This window comes from Lytechinus pictus, chromosome 8 (assembly GCF_037042905.1).
Source record: "Lytechinus pictus isolate F3 Inbred chromosome 8, Lp3.0, whole genome shotgun sequence".
Taxonomy (NCBI): domain Eukaryota; kingdom Metazoa; phylum Echinodermata; class Echinoidea; order Temnopleuroida; family Toxopneustidae; genus Lytechinus; species Lytechinus pictus.
Genome location: NC_087252.1, coordinates 35361031 through 35383982, shown reverse-complemented (window position 1 = coordinate 35383982; position 22952 = coordinate 35361031). Strand labels below are relative to the sequence as shown.

At 36.8% G+C, this 22952-nt stretch overlaps 1 protein-coding gene and 1 long non-coding RNA gene across 2 annotated transcripts; one reads left to right on the top strand and one right to left on the bottom strand.

Moving 5' to 3' along the window:
• LOC129266526 (26S proteasome regulatory subunit 6B) lies at positions 1-11909 on the bottom strand. Its single transcript, XM_064104236.1, has 10 exons — positions 11898-11909; positions 9037-9129; positions 8400-8586; positions 7519-7665; positions 6278-6481; positions 5306-5473; positions 4344-4420; positions 3724-3892; positions 2041-2096; positions 1-1558 (listed from the first exon to the last, which is right to left on the bottom strand). The coding sequence occupies exons 1-10, from the start codon at positions 11907-11909 to the stop codon at positions 1445-1447; spliced, it is 1227 nt and encodes a 408-aa protein (XP_063960306.1). The 3' UTR covers positions 1-1444.
• Positions 11910-13556: 1647 nt separating this feature from the next.
• On the top strand, positions 13557-15729 carry LOC135155165 (uncharacterized). Its single transcript, XR_010294510.1, has 2 exons — positions 13557-13740; positions 14570-15729. It is a non-coding gene; the product is annotated as an uncharacterized LOC135155165 (long non-coding RNA).
• Positions 15730-22952: the final 7223 nt, after the last annotated feature.

Sequence of the window (22952 nt, the reverse complement as noted above, 5' to 3'; positions counted from 1 at the left end):
TTCTTTTTTTTTTAACTTTAATACATCTTTACCTACTGAAAATTATCAATACACAATGAAACATAATACAAAATAAAGGAATTAATTACACGTTTTAAACATATCTAAAACTAATAATTCAATCTTGAAGCTCTTATGAGAGAAAAATAAGAAGACACCCTTCAATCCTTGGACATTAAGAGCTGCTCTTTTCTCCCGGGTGGAGAGTGGTAATTACTGATAAATGGCACGATAAACGACATTCTACTCAACCTGTAACCTTGAATAACTATGGGTGTGTTTATTCTTCGTTTGCTAAGGCAAAATGATCATTTTGTAACGTTCATTGCAAACACATTTTTCCAAGATGTCTTGAATGCTACTTTGACCCGATTTTGGATGCCCGCTTTTTCGAAAAGAGCAGGGACGTTAATTTCAATCAACCTTGCGTGTGTTTATAATGGTGTCATTTTAAACAAATTTAGAATTGATATCATGTTTATGTTTCTGCAAAAATGCTGATAGCCCACTTGTTTTCTGAGTTTACAATCAGCTTTTATAATCAGCGTTTCTATGATCACAGCTAATACCCCTTTCATAAACCCAATAAAACACAATTATGCGGCTAATAGCAGCATAATTTGGTCGTAAAATCAGAGGACAAGAGTTATCCGCATTATTCTGATGCTGCTATTATCCGCATAATAGCGGCATCGGGACAAGATTTTGAGTTTATGAACGTATTTCCAAATAATGCGGATAATTGCCATGGTGCGGTCACAAGGTCACCCTTTTCCAACACAACCACATTGGAGGGGGCGTGTCCAGTTGTCATGACGATTATCCGCCTTTTTCAGGACGGGCGCTCGTAAAAATAATTTATGGAGTTTGTGAACGCAATTTTTATTGAATTATCCGCACTACTCTAAGGCGGCTAATTGGAGGATATGTTTTATTGGGTTTATGAAAGGGGTATTAGACTATGGGGGTGAGGGTCTCAGTCTGGTCAGAGAAGTGTTAAACTAGCCAAGTATGGTAAGGAGTTAGGGTTAATCCTTTCAAGTCTAGACCACATGTGGACACAAAGGCCGTATTCTCAAAAGAGATTTCAATTGAAACATAGCACATGACCATGGTTTATGCAGATTTCTTGTACTATTGCGATTCATTCAAGCATGAATTTAGCGCCTTTTGCCAAAAGCGTACATTGATTTATCAGACTTTATTCATACAAAATCCGCATATACCATGGTACAATTGAAACCGCCTTGGTGAATATGAGCCTTAGGGAGTCTGCACATAGTTATTATGCTTAAATTAATCTCTGCCTAGGCCTTGTTCCACAAAACTGAACAATTGATTGTAGAACCATTTCTTTACAACTGATCGCATTGATGACTATGTACAATCAATCATAAGATGAATTGTTAAGTTTTGTGATATGGGGCCCCTATTCATTGATGGTTTATTTGTAGAATTCATGTTCAGTCTCGTCCTTCTTGATGTTGTTCCGGTAGCCTTTCTCGAAGTCCTTTGCCAGGATTACATACCGATTCTCACGCACAGCTTGCATGCCAGCCTGTGGATTAGACACACAAATATAATAAGAGAGAGTGTTGAATGAAGGCTAAGAGAGACAGATTGCAGGCTTTATATTTTTACTAAGACCATACATTTTACTGGGAATTTCATGCCATTTAGACTAATTATTTATGAAGCCATTGAGCAAAACAGTGTATACCTGTTACATGTACACAGTGTCCATGTTGCATCGGGATATTTACATTTGGTCTTAAAAGTCAAATTATGGCAATTAGGTTGAACCAAAACTTTAAACAATATGCACATTTACTTGTCAAGTCAGATAGCTAAATACCACAGATTTCCTATGCATGGATCTTATTTGAAAAGAAAATTTTAAAATTGTCACTTTGCTACTGTGTCCACCAAATGTCATAATTTGTGCCCCAATTTCACAGAAAGACCCTACTGAAAGCTAAAAAGAAAAAAAAAAGATAAAATCTGTTTATTAGATGAACTTGATGAATGAAGAATGCTTACCTCTTGGCAGATAGCATTGATATCAGCTCCTGATATCTTGTCCGGTCTTGCTACGTCTGATCAGAGAAACAACAGTCAAGGAAATAAATCATAAAATAATCTCGGCTAGAAACCTCATTTGCATCGGATTTGTACATAAAATCATATTTTTGGGTCTGTTGTGCACTTACAAAGTATTTGGTTATTTCGGAACCGCCAACTGGGGCCTTGCAAATTTGGTCTCAAATGTTGCTTGACACTTAAAAGGAAATATAGTCACAGAATAATGCAGTACAAGTGATATTGCAATTGCATATATTCATCGTCAAAAAATGTGTGTCGTATGGGACATTTTTAGAACAATTTCTAGTCTTTTAGCTGAATGCTTGAGCAATAGAACTTTCTTTTCTGTCAATGATAAAGAAATACTAGTAGTGGGTAGTGATGTGAAAAATAATAACCAACAAAAATGTTTGATTATTGGTGAATCAAAGGTTTTCGTGTTGTGTCGTACGGGACTAAAATATGTCCCATATGACATACAACATTTTCACCTCTAATTCACCCATGGACAACATATTTTTGTTGGTTGTCATTCTTTACACGTCTACCAAGTAGTACTTTATTATTTAAACAAGTGGAATGCCTCTGGCCGTCTCACCTGCATCACGCGATTCAATATAGCAGCAGTGCTGATTTTGAAAACTACTATAACTCGCACAAGATGTTCAGTGATACTTGGTTACTCTTATTTCCACATTTTATGAACTAGACCAATACACTTATAGAGATATGATGGCAATTCAACAAATACCCCCAACGTGGCCAAAGTTCTTTGACCTTACATGACCTTTGACCTTGATCATGTGACCTGAAACTCGCACAGGATGTTCAGTGATACTTGATTACTATTATGTCTAAGTTTTATGAACTAGACCAACACACTTTCAAATTTATGGCTGTAATTCAACAGATACCCCAATTTGGCCAAAGTTCATTGACCCTAAATGACCTTTGACCTTGATCATGTGACCTGAAACTTGCACAGGATGTTCAGTAATACTTGATTACTATTATGTCCAAGTTTCATGAATCAGATCCATAAACTTTCAAAGTTATGATGGTAATTCAACAGATACCCCCAATTCGGTCAAAGTTCATTGACCCTAAATGACCTTTGACCTTGGTCATGTGACGTGAAACTCATGCAGGATGTTCAGTGATACTTGATTAACCTTATGTATAAGTTTCATGAACTAGGTCCATATATTTTCTAAGTTATGATGACATTTCAAAAACTTAACCTTAGGTTAAGATTTTGATGTTGATTCCCCCAACATGGTCTAAGTTCATTGACCCTAAATGACCTTTGACCTTGGTCATGTGACATGAAACTCAGGCAGGATGTTCAGTAATACTTGATTAACCTTATGGCCAAGTTTCATGAACTAGGTCCATATACTTTCTAAGTTATGCTGTCATTTCAAAAACTTAACCTCAGGTTAAGATTTGGTGTTGACGCCGTCGCCGCCGCCGTCACCGTCGGAAAAGCGGCGCCTATAGTCTCACTCTGCTATGCAGGTGAGACAACAAAACAAATTGGAGTTCCTCGTTTGTTTGGACAGCAGGTTAGAAAATGTTGTGAAAATGGCAGATTTTTCTAGCATAGAATCGCCCAGGGTTATTAGGGTTTAAAAAGGATACAATCTTCTAGATCGACTTCATCGGATAGATTCATCTTAGCACAGATGGTACTGAAGATAAGACGCTTCTGACGTCTGTCCGGCAGTGGAAATTCAATCTTACGATCTAGACGGCCCGGTCTCAATAGGGCGGGGTCAAGGGTGTCGGCTCGATTCGTTGCCATGATAACCTGGAATCAAATGGACAAAATAAAATTAATGGTGATGCTAAGACTCCCGCATGTTTATGTTCAACTTCAATTAAAACTAAAAAAAACCTAAAATAACAAACATATTGGTTGTCTTATAAAGTGAATAGAATATATACTTTAGTGAATAGCATCTACGCTCTATAAATCTATATTATCATTATTATTATTAAAAACATATATGATAAGGTTGAAACAGCCTCCTAGGTTTGTAAAAATGTATGATAATACATTATGCTGAAAAATATTTGCTATACGTTAATAGAAAAAAAAAGGCCACATTTTACAATCTCAAAACTGTTAAAAGATGAACATACAGATTGAGCTCACTCAACTGTAAAATGTGATAAGTGTCATGACAGGTGTAAGGGGGTCAAATGATATTGAACTGAAGTATGTTTTAATTCAAACAAATGCTTTAAGAATACGATACCTTAACATTGACATTCTGATCAAAGCCATCCATCTGATTGAGTAACTCTAGAAGAATTCTTTGAACCTCTCGATCAGCTGAAGATGGAAAACATGAAAGAATTGAAAGAATGGAACGTTAAAGACTTGCTGGGGATGTTAGATCATTTGAACATATTGCTGACTTGCAACCAATGAATTAGATTGCACATTTGATTTTTAAAAAGGTCGGAAAAAATGGGAACCAGCAGGATTTGAACCTGATTGCCGGTCACAAACTATACCACAAAACCATCACTGATTCATTAATGGTTATGTGAATGACATGAAAGGAGGGACCAAGTTGGCAATTTTGACATATCGACAATTGCGTAGTCTTTTTATTGGATTCTGTTTGAACTAATTTTTAGATCATTATCATATCTGGAATCAATGTCATTAATTTTATTTTTACTTTATTTGGTTTAATTTCAGAGGAGCATTTCATGAAGCATCTCGTCTGTGATTTTCATTGCCTAATTTGATCTGAGCCAATCAGATGCAAGGATTTCAGTAGCTTATAACCATTATCAGTGACAAACACTGAGATAAAAAAAATCACCGAAAACATTACTGCCCAACATTGGCAAAAGGAAGCAAGTGACACATCAGTCAAATCTGAGATATTGTTGTTTCTGAAACACCCTTTGTATGTTGCATGTTCAGGCAAAGTTTTTGGGAAGAAATGATCGTTCTAGAAGGAGGATATTGAGGAAAATATGCTGTTGAATTGCATTGACGCCTATGTAAATGACAAACACACATTGCTCATTTACAACAAATTATACTTTTGTAACTTGCTTCCTTTAGCCAAAGTACGGCAGTTTTCTGGAAGTGTTTCGTGAAGCATCTTGCCAGTGACTAACTTGCTCTGAGCCAATCAGATGCAAGAATTTTAGTAGCTTATAACAGAGTGTTTATTTCATGAAATGCTCCCGTTCTCACCTCCGGTCTGAGCATCAAATCTCTTTGTAGCAATGGCATCAATCTCATCAATGAAGATGATTGCCGGGGCGTTCTCTTTAGCGAGTCTGAACACATCCCTCACCATACGAGGTCCTTCACCAAGGTACTTCTGAACAAACTCTGAACCAACAACTCGAATGAAAGCAGCTGAAATAGGAACCAAGTTGACCAAAATACAGTACAATATGCATTATAAACTTGTCCTTTTGATCATCAATTCTTCATCAAGAATCTTTTTGCATAAAAAGAACAAGGTAATTCCTTTATCTACTATCAGTGTCCATTTCATAACGACTAGCTAGAATTTAAAAAATGCACAATTTCTATAATAAGTTTACTATCAGCCAATCAGATTGAAGGATTTCAGTAATTTTTAACTGTTCTTGAAAATTTATTAACAAGTTTTATTAAACTGACTATTAATAAAATGTATTCATTATCATCTTTATCATCATTTGTATCATCATCATTACACCATATTTGATATATAAATCATGACAGCCTTAGCTCAAATGGTTTTACTGCACCCTACTTACATATGGAGCAATGTATGCATGATATAATTTTTATTGTATTAATGACCTTAATACCTCAGTCACATTTGCTGACCGGCGGCCATATGGCAATTGAAAGCAGCCGTTTTAACATTTATTGTACCAGCTACATAAAGGAGGTTTGAATAAAATTGAATAAAGCGGCTGATTTTGACTCGCCATGCGGCCGCCGGAGGGGGGGAATTGTGACTGTAGCATTAAAAGGGCTTTTGGGTCAAGATGTGTGGTTTAAGAGGGGACGGCCATAAACATGGAAGAAGCAAGGAGAGGAGATTTTGGTTAAGGATGGACAACGAACTGCATTGTGTCAAGCGGAAGGAGGGGGATTATTGATTAACAATGGATAATTGGACAAAACATGATCTTTAATCTCTTGACTACTGACTGGCAGACCTACCTGTTGTATGGTGTGCTACAGCCTTAGCTAACATGGTTTTACCGCAGCCCGGAGGACCGAACATAAGCACACCCCTCGGAGGATCAATACCAATCTGTTGGTAGAGGTCAAAGTGCGTTAGAGGGAGCTCGACGGCTTCACGTATCTCTTGCTTCTGCATGTCCATACCACCGATGTCTGAATACACCACGTCAGGCTTCTCATCTGCAAAGATTAAACATCTTGAATATGGTATTCCAATTTAAAGCAAAAATCAATTTAAGAAAAGGCTTGAAAATTAGGAGTACACAATCTGCAAAATTATGATGAGATGAATAAGTATACAAACTGGTATGCACTACTTCTAAATAAATGTTGGTGCTAATGTACTGGAGGTGATCACAGTGGAGACAGTGATTTTGATGGGGATGATGATGGTGATGATGACGAAAGTGATGATGGTGATGATTATGATGGGGATGATGGTGATGATGGTGATGATGGTGGTGATGATGAAGATGATGGTGATGATGATAATGATAATAATGATGATGATGATGATGGTAATGATGATGATGATTGATGATGATGATGACAATGATGATGATGACAATGATGATGATGTTAATGATGACAGTGATGATGATGATGATAGTGATGATGATGATGTGATGATGATGATGATTGATGATGATGATGATGATGATGACAATGATGATGATGTTAATGATGACAATGATGATGATGATGATAGTGATGATGATGATGTGATGATGATGATGATGATGGTAATGATGATGATGACAATGATGATGATGATGATAGTGATGATGATGATGTGATGATGATGATTATGATGTTAATGATGACAATGATGATGATGTTAATGATGACAATGATGATGATGTTAATGATGACAATGATGATGATGATGATAGTGGTAATGATGATGATGATGATGATGTGATGATGATAATGATGATGATAATAATGATAATGATGATGGTGATGATGATAATGATGATGATAATAATGATGATGATGATGATGGTAATGATGATGATGATGATGATGACAATGATGTTGGTGATGATGATGATGACAATGATGATGATGATTGATGATGGTCATAATATTGATGGTGATGATGATGGTGATGATGATGGTGGTGATGATGATAAATATGACTGGGACTCTGGTAATGATGATAGTGATCATGATAGTGACGATGATGATGACAATGATGTAGACAGTATACTAACCTGTACCCAGCATCATAATACTACTATCAGCCTCTGGTGGTAAGACGTCTACCAATGCATTACTGTGCTTGTGTAGGGCAACACTGGCACTTGGCTTCAACAACTCACGATCTATCGTACTCAGGATACGTACATAGGAGTTAGAACCTATACGAAATGAACAAGATAGTTGAAATAAAAAATGGAGAGTGTGTGGGCCGTTGTTAAAAAAACGATTTAAATGTGACTTAAAAATCATGATAATTGATATATCATTATCGCAGATGGACACACAGTATCACTGCTTCCTTGCATTGGTGACTGCACAGTTGCAAACATTCAAAGTTTATTCAAATGCCGTGATTTGTTAGGTAATGCGACTTTGGGTCACACTACATTATTAATGATCAGCTAAACGTTTAGAAGAATTTACAACTGGTAGTTACAAGAGCATTAATTATGTATGAAAGCTTCACTAAGTACCAGCTTTGCAGTTCAATCTGTCCGAATTTTACATCTAAAATTATCAATATCACGCACTAAACAAAGAGGAGATATTTGCTCTTTAGATTTTGGACAATAAAAACATTTTTACATTTAGCCTTGGGAAGTTGCCTGAATAAACTTTTCAAACAACTATTAGGAGAACATCATCATTCATCTCCTGCAACGATCTTTATTGGAAGTGTTACTGAAATGGAAGATATCAAGTTCAGTGTTTGATCTTTTTGTGTTAGTGACAACACTGTTTAGCCGGTTTTCTCATTAGCACAGCACCCGAATACAGATACAAATGGTCTTGGGTTGACCCTACAATAACGAGTTTGTTGGTCAACAGCTTCACAGAACTGACCGATAAAAAGCAAAACTAGAATTGACCACTAGCATTCCCTGTCACTCACCTGTTGTTGACCCTACAATACCAGTGTGCTGGTCAACAGCTTCTAGGAACTGACCGATGACAAGAGGAACGCTCTGAATACGTTTGACCTCTTCTTGGGCATGAAGGAATTCTTTCTTGAGATTTCTCTGTTCATCTTTGATGTATTCTTCTTGTACTTCTAGGAATTCCAGCTGCTGTTGTAATTTCTGCAGTGAAATCAGAGAAGAAAATGATCAATGTTATTATTTTCCATTTTAACAAGATACTATCATCACCACCACACTCTTTGTGCATCATCATTGACATAACTTTCATCACTCACATTACCATCATCATTCCCATCATTATTATTTATCATCATCTTCATCATCATCATCATCATCATCATTATCGTGATCATCATCATCACCATCATCATGATCATGATCATAATCATCATCATCGTGATCATCATCATCATCACCATCTAGTGATCATCATCATCATCGTGATCATCATCATAATCATCATCATCACCATCGTGATCATCATCGTCGTCATCATCATCATCATCATCATCACCATCATCGTGATCATCATCATCACTACGAACACCCAATCATCCTCATCGTCGTCGTTGTCATCATCATCATCATCACTATCATCACCATACATACCTTGTATCTCGAATAGAGATCATCTGTGGCTATGTTCTCCAATCCAGACCCTGTTGATGTTGGTCTTGATTCACTCGGTGATGCTACCTCTTCCTACAAACAAACAAAAATAAAGAAAAGGAATATTTTAGCTATCACATCGCCTGAGGAAATGAAGCCTAGGTAGAGTGGTGCAACACAACTCACTGGTCAGTGCTGGTGTAGTGCAGCTGCAGGACGCTTGTGCTTTATCATATTTAAACCCTATGTTGTATTATGTCTTACAAAGAGTTGCGATTGATCCAATCAATCACATCTATGGACGGCCAGCAACGTCAACATCCATTATGCATGTTTGTTCAAAATATTTTCTAACTATGATGTATGTTCATGCATTTTCTTGAAAATTCACTGTGCTTGTCTTTGTTTACAAAGGACATTGTGCAAATTTCCTGTAGAAAAAATTATGACACGGGTGGATTTCCATAGAGTTACAGTTGATTGGATAAATCGTAACTCTTTGTAAGACGGGGCCCTGGTGTAGAAGGGCTATTACACCGGGAAGAGTAGGAGGAATGAGAAAAGAAACACAAGGATTTAGAGAAACACACCCTAAATTTGACACGTACCGAGATTAGACAGGTCAAACTTCTTTCACAGGCAAGCATAATCAATCATCATAACTACAACAAACACATTGCTATATAGCCTAGGGGCATTTTCACGGTAACTGACATTACACGGCACAATGTTTTCACACCTTTCATTGTGTGTATCTCTAAAACAACAAATGATGGGAGTTTGCTTTTGATAGAGTTAATAAAGTGAACCTTGCTGTATACTCTGATACTAAGTTTTCCTATGTAACCACATTTTTTTACGCATCAGCAAGCAAAAATGTGTCGGTAACTGACATTACGCAAAAGGACATGCAATTTCAGGGGGTTCATTAAAATTGAAATATCTCATGTCCCTGAGTAGATAGAGTAATAATTTGAATATGTAAATATACCTCCGTTACTAGGTTAAGATGTGTCAAAATATTAAAAAATTTGTTTTTGTCTTTTGGGGACTATGATAATTTTTCCACAACCATGCTGGTAACTGACATTACGGTAACTGACATTACACTTAATTTGCCATAGAGATAACACATGGAAGTCAAATGTGTGGAATCATTGCATTGTATCTTCTGTGCAGGGCTTCACATGAAAGTGAGCTTGATGTGGAAGTATACCCGAGTTTTTAGGAACATTTCAATGAAAAACTTTTTTCTTTTTCTTAATTCCTTTCTTTGATTTGAACATTTTTATCATTACTTGTCGGTAACTGACAATACACATTAACATTTACCAGTGCTATATGATTTTCAAAGGCATAATTTTCTTGGTACTTATATGTAAGGCTTTTTAAAATCATAAAAGTTTCATAATACTTCACATTTTTAATTATCAAAAGATAAGAAATGTATGTTTTACTTACTCGGGGGGGGGGGGGGGGGTGGGGTCATAGCAGCTACATGTTTTCCTATAGTAATTTAATATTGCATTGACTGTACACATGGATTTTTCTGACTATACACCCATAACATATTCATCAGTTTTATATTGACTTTTTAAACCTTTTCCTTCTCCAACCTCCCCCTCCCCTCAAAAAAGGCAAAAATGAATAAGGGTCTCCTCCCCTAGGCTACATGTACCCCTCCCCCGAATCTCATGCAGCCATGTAGTTTTATTGATTTCTATTCTGGTCAGTGCAAGCAATGCTTGTTCATATCTGTAGGATTTCAATTCTCTTCATAATTTGTTTAATCATTTTCTTTGCTAATTTCTTTTATAAGCTGTCAACAAAAAATAAACTCCAGCTTCTAAACTGAAACTGAACTATTTGTAAATTAGAAAAAAACACCACAGTTTTAGTAGATCCATGCAACATTGATCAGAACTGTCAAATTTCACTTTTCATCTATACTTGTAAACCAAAAACAAAATTGTATCACACATCCACACTACTAACAGGTATAAAAACCAGGAATTTACTTTTAGCAAGGCAATGCTCAAAAGAATCCTAGAAACTAAAAAAGGGACCCTGGAAATCCCCTTCATCACAATGTTAAGCTTTAAAAATGTTGCAGATTTAGGCAATAGGTTGGGAAAAGTACCCCCTACCCCCCCCCCCCCCCCCGAAAACCAAACAAAAAATTGTCTGATACAAACAATTAGGTACTTGGTAAGTGCATGTACAAAACAATTTCATAGTAATTTTTTTTTGCACGATGGGAATGCAACTTCCTTCATAATATCATATAGTATTCCTTGTGAACTATACCTTTTAAAAGTCAATAGCAAGCTCCTTCTGGTGTGACTTGACTTAAATAACAAGTATACAATATTTCTTCACCATAAAATTGACCACATATTTGCATTTCAATATTGGTAACCAACGTTTTATCATGGTAACTGACATTACATCTCGGTAACTGACATTACATTTTCCACTTGGTAACTGACATTACATATATTTAATGGTACCCTATGGCTTCATTGTTAATTGGTAATCTTTAATTTTGGTGTAGAAGGGAGGGGTGTTACCTAGAGAGGAAATCTACCAAGTTTCATATAATATATCCTCTTTTCCAGGAAATGAGAAAAAAAAGTTCATGTTTTCGGTAACTGACATTACATACCATATCACATACTTCATCAATGTTTTTTTATCAGATGAATGAATTACTGGTGTTTCTTTCTGTGGGATTTTAAAAAGTGTTATAATAGCAAGCTAAATCACAGGCGAAAACATCATGATCAAACGTGTTCTTTAAAAATCTGTCAAAACAAAATATGTATCAATATACTATTTTCAACACTAATTTGTATCCATACTTTGGCAGCCATTTTGAAATAAAAAATGGCTGCCAGAGTCAGAAAAATTTTTGTCTCAGAAACTTCAGGTCTTGTTTTATTAAAAAACATAAAGCATTTTACATGAATATCAACTTGATTTTTTTGCCTCTGTGTCCATCTGTGGTGAAAATGCCCCTAGGCACTAGATCTATCACTCACAACAGGAAAGTCACGATTTCAATAAATCTCTTCTGAAATGGCAAAATTGCCATAAAAAATACATAGTCTGCACCATATTTCCAAAAGCCCGCAGAGGCTTAGCTCAGATTTAAGAGATGGGTCACAAAAAAAGGTGCGAGAAACATAGAAATTGGTGGTTTTGTTCCAAGTAAAAAATAACTAAAATATAAGAACTTTCTTGCAAATTTAGGGTCATCATGGTCATATCGTAGTTTAAAAAGAATAGGTAGGGGGGTCTAGTGTATTCCAATAAAATGACAAATTAAAAATAAAAATAGCAAAAGTAAACGCAATGAATTTTGCAGTCTGTGTAGGAGGACTGCAAAACATCAGATTTTTTTTTAAAACTCCTCCAAAACAGTGGGTATCTTAAGATCTACTGTTTTCACTTGCGGGTTACAACATTAAGATCTAGGACTCTAAGTTATATTTTCTTATAACGTTAAGTTTAGCTTCTGGTTTTTTTTTCGACAGGGCGAAATGTGAAGTCTGAAGACAAGCAAGCTTCTCTCCATCTATCTCACATCCCTCTCGACTCGGGCTCTCTCTAACAGTAACAATAATCATATTGGCATTGCAATTCACTAAAATGATGCCACAGTTACAGAACATGCTCTTTCTCAATTTAAGTCTTGATTCCCCATTTGTAGGGACAGTGATTTTCCGTTTCTAAAAATTGCCTTTTCCGTTTCATAAAATCTCAAATTCCGTTTCAGCATGTCTGAAAACGGAAATTCCGTTTCCCCATACGCCATAGACTTTGTGTACATGAAAATGTGATGATTCCGTTTACATAGAAAACCAATACACAATGATGTCAAAATGCTAGCGCTGTCAAAATCGCGGTGGCAAAATATTTTGACTCTTCCAAATCAGTTTTATGATGTCAACATGCTAAATCATCGTCTCACTACTTCCACTACGAGCACCGGCACATGATTCCACGATTGATGATGGATATTTGTTCTAAAGCCATTTCTTATCAGAAACGGGGCGAGTTCGGGTCTTGTCAAAACAATTTTGATAAATTCTACTAAATTTTTGCCCTTTCCCCTTCTTTTTCTCTCGTAAAATCAGTTTTTACCGTTCCTATGGACACTGCGCCTACTCTCCCGCGCGTATCGTTTATAATACGCAATAATTTTAATGCGGGCAAGGTGGTCGGTTTCAAGAGGTGGTCGATATGTGGGTTCTCACTATATGCTTGCAGGAATTGGACTAGACCAAAAGCTTCGGTCTCCGTTATGTTGGTTGTTCAGCTGAACTCCGTTGGCTTCACTCACTTAATAATACAGTCAGAAACCGAAGTTCTAGCGCGATCTGTACACAAAGAAGAATTGTACAGGAAACCCGCGCATGCGCAGTACGCTCGTTCGATCGCCAGCGTAGTGCGTGACGTCATGTTTCATTCACAAATCTTGAGCTGTGATCTCATTGGGTGTTTTGGCTCTCATTTGCATATTTTCCCATAATACAAAACCTATGTAGTGCGAGAATTTTCTCTGCGAACCACCGATCAACCTCATACTAAACACGACGTATTTCCTTCAAGATTTCGAGTTGAAAATCTAATTTTCTTCATACGGTGTAGCTACATTACCTCGGAAAATCTGATGATATTTTGCGGACTTCTCGTCATTTGGTAAGTCATATTTTTGAAGATATTTACCGTCGAGAAGTGAAAATCGCACGACTGTGTTCGTTGTTTACTGTGTGTCAATGTGTGCAAAGTGTATGTGAGCGACATGTATTGGTACAGAGCGACATACGGAAAACCGTCTACACCGAGGTTTATTTTGTGAACTGTTTTGCGGTGGTGTTTGTGCTTAGTCCGCAATGGTGTATATAAAGCATGGCGTACGTTGTGTTGTGATCGGGCTTCGCTCGGTTGTTCGTGCATGGTTCGTGAATGGCTGTGGAATGTGTGTGAGCTCGGCCATGCGGCCTTGGGGCGTGTATGTAATGAATGGCAGCTGCACCTGTTGTTGTGTATGGCTCTGAAATTGAAGCTCTGCTTGTATTAATGGAATGGCGAATATCATACTCGTAGTATTTTAGGAATATAAGTTTGGGCATTTTATTTGTTGGAACTTTCGCGATACTGATTTAACTTCTAAAACTGGACACTGTTTTTATTTTTTTCGGTAAGGCCAGGGACAGTCAATCGTCAATGGAATTTTTGAGACATGATGATATCAATAATTAGACCCTAAAATACAGGAAATTGAATTGAAAAATAATGCAAATTATAATCACTGAAGTGCAGAAGTGTACCAAATTGATATGGATGGAGATTGATTTTGATTTTGTTTCCTTCAGTATTTGTTTTGCAAAAATCATAAATATTTTCCTGCCCTGTTCTTTTTCTTATCTATTTTCTTTTTAAATATTTGAATGACCAATTATGACATTAGCAATAAATCAAACTCAAAAGTTAAAACTATGGTCTATTTTCATTGTATAATTTACAGCATATAATCCGAAGATGACTGACTGACACTGCTTGAAAGACTGTTGTTCACAAGACCCAAACGGAGCAAAGGTCGAGAGCTACAAGTTCATATCGCATTTTACAACTGCTCAAGAAGGTGAAGGATTGGGGATCACTAAATCAAGACGATATAAAAACAATTGTATTGTCTTATGAGATAATCTTTCAACTTTATTTTTACTTAAAATTGAATAAGTGAATAATTTAAAAAAGTTATGAATATGATGCTGAGAAGGGTCGAAAAACAGTTTCTGTTAACAATGATGCACTGTAAAATGCTATTTATATGTATGGTCATAATATTCTTGTGATTTATTTGTAATTAATTTATGTATTATGTTGTTTCATTGTTAAAATATAATTCAAACAACGTTGTTTAATATGTGAATTGCATAGTAGTTGTTTAAACATTTTAAGTGTTTAACAACTTTATAAACAACAAAGTTTTATAAACTCTAATATTTAATTATCAATAAATAAAGCATGATTGTTTCAGATTTTAAACACTTTATTAAACTGTTTAAACTACTATGGGATTCATGTAGTAAACAGCATTGTTTGAATTATTATCATATGCTCAATAAATTCTTATGCATTAAATTTGCCTTTAATAAGAGTTTCCAGTTCAGTATGAATTATTAAAAACATGGAATTCTGGAAGGACATTCACTTTCACGGAATATAGTAAAACGCTGTTTTAACTAAAAATTATCATGAAAAGAATAATGAAAATCATCAAGATAAATCAAAGCCAAACTGTAAAGTGTAAGCAAACCCTATATCATGATTTCTTTTAATAAAGATTTTAACAATTTGCAACTGCATCAACTTTACTATTTTAATGTCAGTTTATTACACCAGTCACATTTCCCCTATACGGCGGCCGTACGGCAAGTCGAAAACTGCAGTTTAACATTATTTTGTACCAGTGTTGTATACATAGTTTGAAAGAAATGAATAAAACGGCTGTTTTCGACTCGCTGTACGACCGCCGTAGAGCAAATGTGACTACTAAGGACGTCAAATTTTATAGAACATATTTTAATAGAAAACTGGAAAGGATTGATATTAAGTCCAACGAAATTACTTAAAGCCAGATTTATTCTCAAATTGATCAATAAATTTACCCCATACTTTCTACATCTTTTGAAATTGTGATTTAATTTTCTGAATGCGTGTTTGGTTCTGTCAACCATTGTTTTTCATGTCGATGACAGACTCGTACCTCGGTCACATTTGCCGCACGGCTAGTCGAAAACAGTATTTTTTAATTCATTTTTATATTGTACATAATCTTACATGTACAAATTAAATCTTAAATGTATAATGTAGCTGGTACAAAAACAATATTAAAACGACTGTTTCGACTCGCCGTACGGCCGCCGTAGAGCAAATGTGACCGAGGTGTAAGGACCATAGCCCCTCGGTCCGTGAAATCCCAAGATGAATTGTTTGCAGGCCTTCAAATAATTAATGGACATCTGCATTCATTAGACGGGGTCCCAAACTTCTCTGTAATACATTAAATGTTTTTCAATTTCGGATAAAATATAACTTTCATAATTAATAGCTTCCTGTTAAAGTTTATGATTCGTATCCAATTATTTTCTTTTTAATATGAATTAAAAGTATTTACATTCGTATCAGGAGCGGATCCAGGATTTTTCGAAGGGGGGAGGGCACGTTTTCCCCGAGGAAAAAATTGACAAGCAAAACAAAAAAAATAGAAAAGGGTTTCAACCAAAAATAATTAAGGGGATTTTGGTCTTCACTATCGGAGGGGGGGGGGGGGGCGCACGCTTCTGTTTACCACTATTTTTACATTACAAATTTTACTTGTGCCTCTGAATGGTGGGGGGGGGGGTGCGCACGGGCCGGCTGTGCCCCCCCCCCCCCCCGATCCACCGGTGATTTTTATTGTTCTTTGTTCACCCATGATCACGAATGTTTTAATAATGCATACATAATTTTTAAAATATACGATTATAAATGTCTTGTAAGTAGTTTGACAGGCCTAATTCTTTTTGCATACCACACTTATGGAGCTACTGTTGCTACTCTACATCAGCGTGTAGTGTACGAGAGAGAGAAGGGGGGGGGGGGTAGGAGCTCGGGTCGCAAAGAGCGATCGAGCGAAAGAGGAAGGGGTCCAGAAATGAAGAGGGGATGTTGAGATCATGTGTGTGTGTTGGGGGGGGGGGTGTTCGAGGCGAATGTTGTCACTGCTGATCACGATGATGGTTGATAAATCTTCACATCTTAATTTTGGCGATTTGGGAAATGTTTTCTTATACCATGGGTGTGGAGAGGTGAGTGATTCAGTAAATTTCAATAGAAGTTCAGTTTTAAAGTTACAGAAGAGAATTTCACCCTATGACGGGAATTCGGGAAACATCATTTTCAAGCAATACTAATTCGATCACGTGCCATCGGCTTTAGGGCCGAGTGTTCTCGTTCACATTTAAACTTTCATTTCATAAATAGGTACTCTTACAAATTAGGCCGATGCCGTTGTAAAGATAACTATTTGAAGCGTTATTCAAATATAAAATGACAATTGAAATTGAAAAATAATTCATCGAAATTCCCACCGATATTCAAATAAAAATATCAACTTGTGTAGATCTATAGGGATGAACAGACGAAATACAAGCTTTAACGTTTAGACAAATCAATTAACTTGAAATCCATATCATTCGATGAATTGTTCAATTCCATCATATGCTTCATGGAGTCTAATTGTCATACTGTTGAATATGAATTCTTTTGGGATCTATTGAATCACGTACCCCTCCCGATACAAGGTATAGGTTTCCCAATCACCACAGATAACATTACATAACCCATGTGGTATCTTATTTACATTGTTAGGTACTGACGACATCTTCATAAATACATTCACAATTATTTCATGAAATGTCACCATTGCCGTGGCTGTGACATGTTAAAGCCTGAAAGCTATTACATAAAATATTTTGTGCACTTTGATATATTATAGAGGTCAGATATTCTTGTCAACTAATATATACATTCCATATTATGCAACGTGTTTCAAAATGTGTAAGAAAATTACATTACCATCAGCATTCAGATTATTAGTCCATGATTAGAGCAGGGAGATCGGAGTCTACCCTTTTTTGGAATTTCTATTTTTTCAGCACATCGAAGTGAGGAAAAAAACACCAAAACAATGACATCACGTGAGACCCTATACAATATTGGTATTAATGATAACCAATTATTGTAAATTTAGGACTGAGGGTATTGGGAGAGATCGAGAGTATTTCATTTTCCAATAAAATACAAAAGTAGAATATTTTCATGAACATGAACGAAATAAACAAAAAGTTAAAAGCTCAATATTTTTATAGAATTGTTCAGTAGAACAATAATACTAGCTGTAATAATGTTGAAAACCTTTCAGTCAATGTTTACATGTGTTTCATCAATCTCAATATATTGACAATGAAAATAAGTTTTTAATACAGAAATATATTTTATATGACTATAGTGAATTTTGAATAATCATTTAGATCGTTGATTAAACCACCTTCCTGAAAACAATCACTTTGATATCTCCTGTAAAATACATTTTAGATAAAAAATATTTTCTGTTAAAATTGATTGCTAAGATTCCTGTCTGAAAAATGATGACACACCCTAGCTCAAGTAAAAGTGCATAATACAAATATATTGAATACTCATGACATTGTCCAGCAAAAAGAAAATTGTCAAATAGTTCATGAAAAATGATTGAATTATAAACCAACAATCAAGTCAAATAAAATATGAAAATTATAACACACAATCAGGTCACATTCGTTCTCACTCTCGTAGTTGTGGGGGGGGGGGGTTGGGCGTCCGGACACTATTTTTTAAGGCTTCTTTTTCGTCTTTGCATTACACTGTAAGTATGAATTCAATGGTTGCATGTACTCATCTTGTTCTCTATAATATTTCCTAATATCTTGTACTAAAAATTGAAGAAACTTCGCTTGTAAATTTTTCTATATGACTTTCTAAAAGTGATCGTCCGGACACACAACCTGTCCAGACATACACAGGGTAGACTCATGCTAGTCTAGAAGCACTCCCACACTCCAGACAAAGTGTCACATGAATTCTCGTGAGCACACAAAAAATACAAAATATATGCTCTTATAGAATGTACTGCCTTTTATAGTTCAAACATCCTACAATTACACCCTTTTTGAACATCAAATGATTCTATTAAAAAACAAAGTTAATTTGTAGGACATTAATATACATGCATGAAGTCTGCGCCGAGCATCTAATCAAAAGGCAGTCTATCAGGAAATTCATTTATCGCGGAGGCAACGCAGAATTCAGTACAGACAAGTATACATGTACATTATATATACGCTGTGCACTGTACTCTATGCAAATACAATTTATGCAAGCGGCCTTCGGCCTTGCGTAACCCGATGAAAACCACATGTTTTGCTTAGACTTCGGACCCTGCCTGCCGAAGTGCCGATATCATCCGAACATGTGCCCGAAATCTACACGCTGGCATCTTTACCCGACAGAGTGTAGTGCTCCGTGAGTCAGCCGATCGCGCGGTGTAAAGATTCTCACACACAGCGCTGGGCGAGGAAGGGAAGAGGGTCGCGCGATCAGCCAATCAGCGTGCAGGGAATCCGTCTACTGTGTGCCTATGAGGAAAGTTCTATGTGCTGTACAGGGGACTCAATCATAAATGACCATATGTTTATGTGTATTAAGTTCGGATAAAACAGGGAGATGAAGTTGCGTGACAGCCGAGGTAAGTCACTGTTTTTGTTCCTTTTAACTTGATTTTCCCCATTTTTTTTGGCAATTAATGTCAAGCAAGAGCCGAGGGAATATTAATTTGCATTTCGGTCGCGTTAATTTTCAAAAGTTTGATTCGATAAAGACAAAAATTGAAGAGCCCGGACGGGGGATTTTGCATTGTAAGTCCCCTAATGGTGGCTGCACGATAGCGAGCCGTCTGTGTACGAGGAGAAATTAAAAAAATCGAAAAACTCCTCGAAACAGACGGCTGCCAGCTGTCTAGAATTAGACAGACACCATCAAAGATAGGTGGGACCGAAGAGAAGAGGAATATTGCTTTGTCATGCATTCGTAAGTGGGAGAATTCCTCTCGAAATTCTGCTTCCAATTCGTTGTATTGAATTTCATAATCAACTTGATACATTAATTACATATGTAGTACTGTAAAATAAAGCTACATACCTTTTTAGGAGTGACAGCAATGCCAATTTCTTCCATAATTCAGCGAAGAGTTTCCTGAATAATAAGTCAAAAATCAAGAAAGGCAGAAATTAAATAATTTTCGTTGTAAGATGGCGCTATTTACCTAAACGAAAAAATGAGCTTGAGAATACTTTACGAGAAAATGTCATGCGTACACATTTTAGTCACAAAGTCACAAACATCCGGCACAAACAACATTTAATTTTCTTTAATTGGTGCATACTTTTTTTTCTTAATCCTATATATTTTGTATTTATCCTATATTTGTCAGTAAAATGGTCCAAAAATATGGCTAAAAAAAAATCACTTATTGATTCTTGTTAGACCTTTACTCTGGTATGAAAACAAATTTATTGGATTTAGTGGCAAAAATTTCACAGTTCAGGATAATAGGTCTTAATAAAAGTAGAAAAAAAATAAATAAGAATATAGGTCTATTGGTCAAGATTTGATGAATATACAATGGATTTATCAAGTTTTATCTCTGTTGACGTCACATGCGAGCAGGTAAATCATGTAATATAATAATTCCGAATATTTTATTACATGGGGCATCATGGCATTTTTGTGATACAAGGGGTATAAAATAATTGAGAATTCTTTAATAAAAAAACCAAGTGCATACACTGTTCATCTTTGACGCCATAAATTCAAAATTTAAAAACTCTCTCACCCTCAATCAATTGTTCTCCCCACTCCCTCTCCTCCTCCGTCTCAGCTAGAGCTCCTGGACCCCCTGGACCCGCCAATTCTTCCTCCTCATATCCTGCTCTCTCCCTCAGTATTATTTCCCATACCATCATTCAGTCCCTCTCCATTCTTTCGTCTTTCTGTCACCCTCTCTCCCCCATAATCTCCCCTCATCCTCTTTAATTTGCCTCTTTCGCACCTCTCATTCCCTCACATCCCCCTCATTAACACCGGACCCTCACATCTTTCCTCCCTCCCTCATTTTCGCCTCTTTCTACACCTTTTCTCCCATCTCCCTCTATACTCCTGCCCCACTACATCCACCTCTTTCTCATCTCTCGATCACCTCACCAATCTCTAATTTTTGCCTCATTATCCATCCATATTTACACGTACGTCTATCTCCTTCCAGTTTAGCTATCTTCCTTTCTCTCATTTCTTCCCTTCCTGATCCCATTCTCTCTCTCATCTCTTCCCCTCCCTCCCTCCCATTCTCTCTATCATCTCTTCCCCTCCCTCCCATACTCTCTCTCATCTCTTCCCCTCCCTCCCATTCCTTCTCTCATCTCTTCCCCTCCCTCCCATTCCTTCTCTCATCTCTTCCCCTCCCTCCCATTCCCTCTCTCATCTCTTCCCCTCCCATTCCTTCTCTCACTGGCTCTTCCCCTCCCTCCCATTCCCTCTCACATCTCTTCCCCTCCCATTCCTTCTCTCACTGGCTCTTCCCCTCCCTCCCATTCCCTCTCTCATCTCTTCCCCTCCCTCCCATTCCCTCTCTCATCTCTTCCCCTCCCATTCCTTCTCTCATCTCTTCCCCTCCCTCCCATTCCCTCTCTCATCTCTTCCCCTCCCATTCCTTCTCTCACTGGCTCTTCCCCTCCCTCGCATACTCTCTCTCATCTCTTCCCCTCCCTCCCATTCCCTCTCTCATCTCTTCCCCTCCCTCCCATTCCCTCTCTCATCTCTTCCCCTCCCATTCCTTCTCTCATCTCTTCCCCTCCCTCCCATTCCCTCTCTCATCTCTTCCCCTCCCATTCCTTCTCTCACTGGCTCTTCCCCTCCCTCCCATTCCCTCTCTCATCTCTTCCCCTCCATCCCATTCCCTCTCTCATCTCTTCCCTCCCTCCCATTCTCATCTCTTCTCCTTCCTCCCCTTCTTTCTCATTTATCTCTCATTCATCCTCTCTCTAATCAGTAACCGGTGTGTTGGCTCAGTTGCTAGAGCGTCCGTCTCACAACTGGGAGGTGGTGAGTTGAAACCCCGGGCGTGTCGGACCAAAAGCTTCATCGATCTGGCGCTGAACAGTGGCTGCCGGGCCCACAATCAATTGGGCAGAAGTATTTCCATTTTCAGACTTGCATTTTGAACAACAAAATATAGATTTTTTTTTTCATTTTGTAGTCCCCCTTCTCTGTAATTTATCACTCACTCTTTCTCCCTCTCTCATTCTCTCTGCTCCTCTCTCTCGTATCTCACCATCTCCATCTGTGAACAAGATAAAATTGTCATGGAAACCCACTACACTCTTCTTCTTTGCCATGGAAACCTTAAAGATCAAGTCCACTCCAATAAAAAGTTAATTTGAATAAAAAGAGAAAAATCCAACAAACATAACACTGAAAATCTCATCAAAATCTGATCTAAAATAAGAAAGTTGTGACAATTTTAATTTTCGCTTAATTTCACAAAACAGTTATATGCACAACCCGGTCAGTATGCAAATGAGGGAACTGATGACATCACTCACTCACTATTTCTTTTGTATTTTATTATATGAAATATGCAATATTCTAATTTTCTCCTCATTGTCCTGTGAAACAAAGTTTTATTTATTTCTCCCTGAACTTGTGGAATTATCATTGTTTAACATTTTATGGTTCAGTCAAGTTGGTCCTAATCATAAAATCTGTAAAAATATAAATATTGTATAATTCAAACAATAAAAAACAAAAGAAATAGTGAGGGACATCATCGATTCTCTCTTTTGTGTGTGACTAAATTGTGCATATAACTTTTTTTCTAAAAATAAGCAAAACTTTAAAATGTCATAACTTTCTTATTTTACATCCAATTTTGATGAAATTTTCAGTGTTATGCTTGTTTGATTTTTCTCTATTTATTTTAATCAACATTTTTCTGGGGTGGACTTGACCTTTAAGATGTTACAAGATAAAATCAACATTCACATACGGTGACACGACATTTACTCCAGCGACAATTGCTCCAGGCTTTATTCTGTCTATGATATAGGGTTAGGATTAGGGTTGGAATAGGGTTTTATGTTAGGTTTATTAGGTTTAGGATGGGTATAGTGTTAAATCAAGGATCGAAGTTGGGAATTCTGTTAGTGTGTGGAATTTGCTGCTGGAGCAATTGTCCTGGAACCTTCACATACATACATTGAAAACCTACT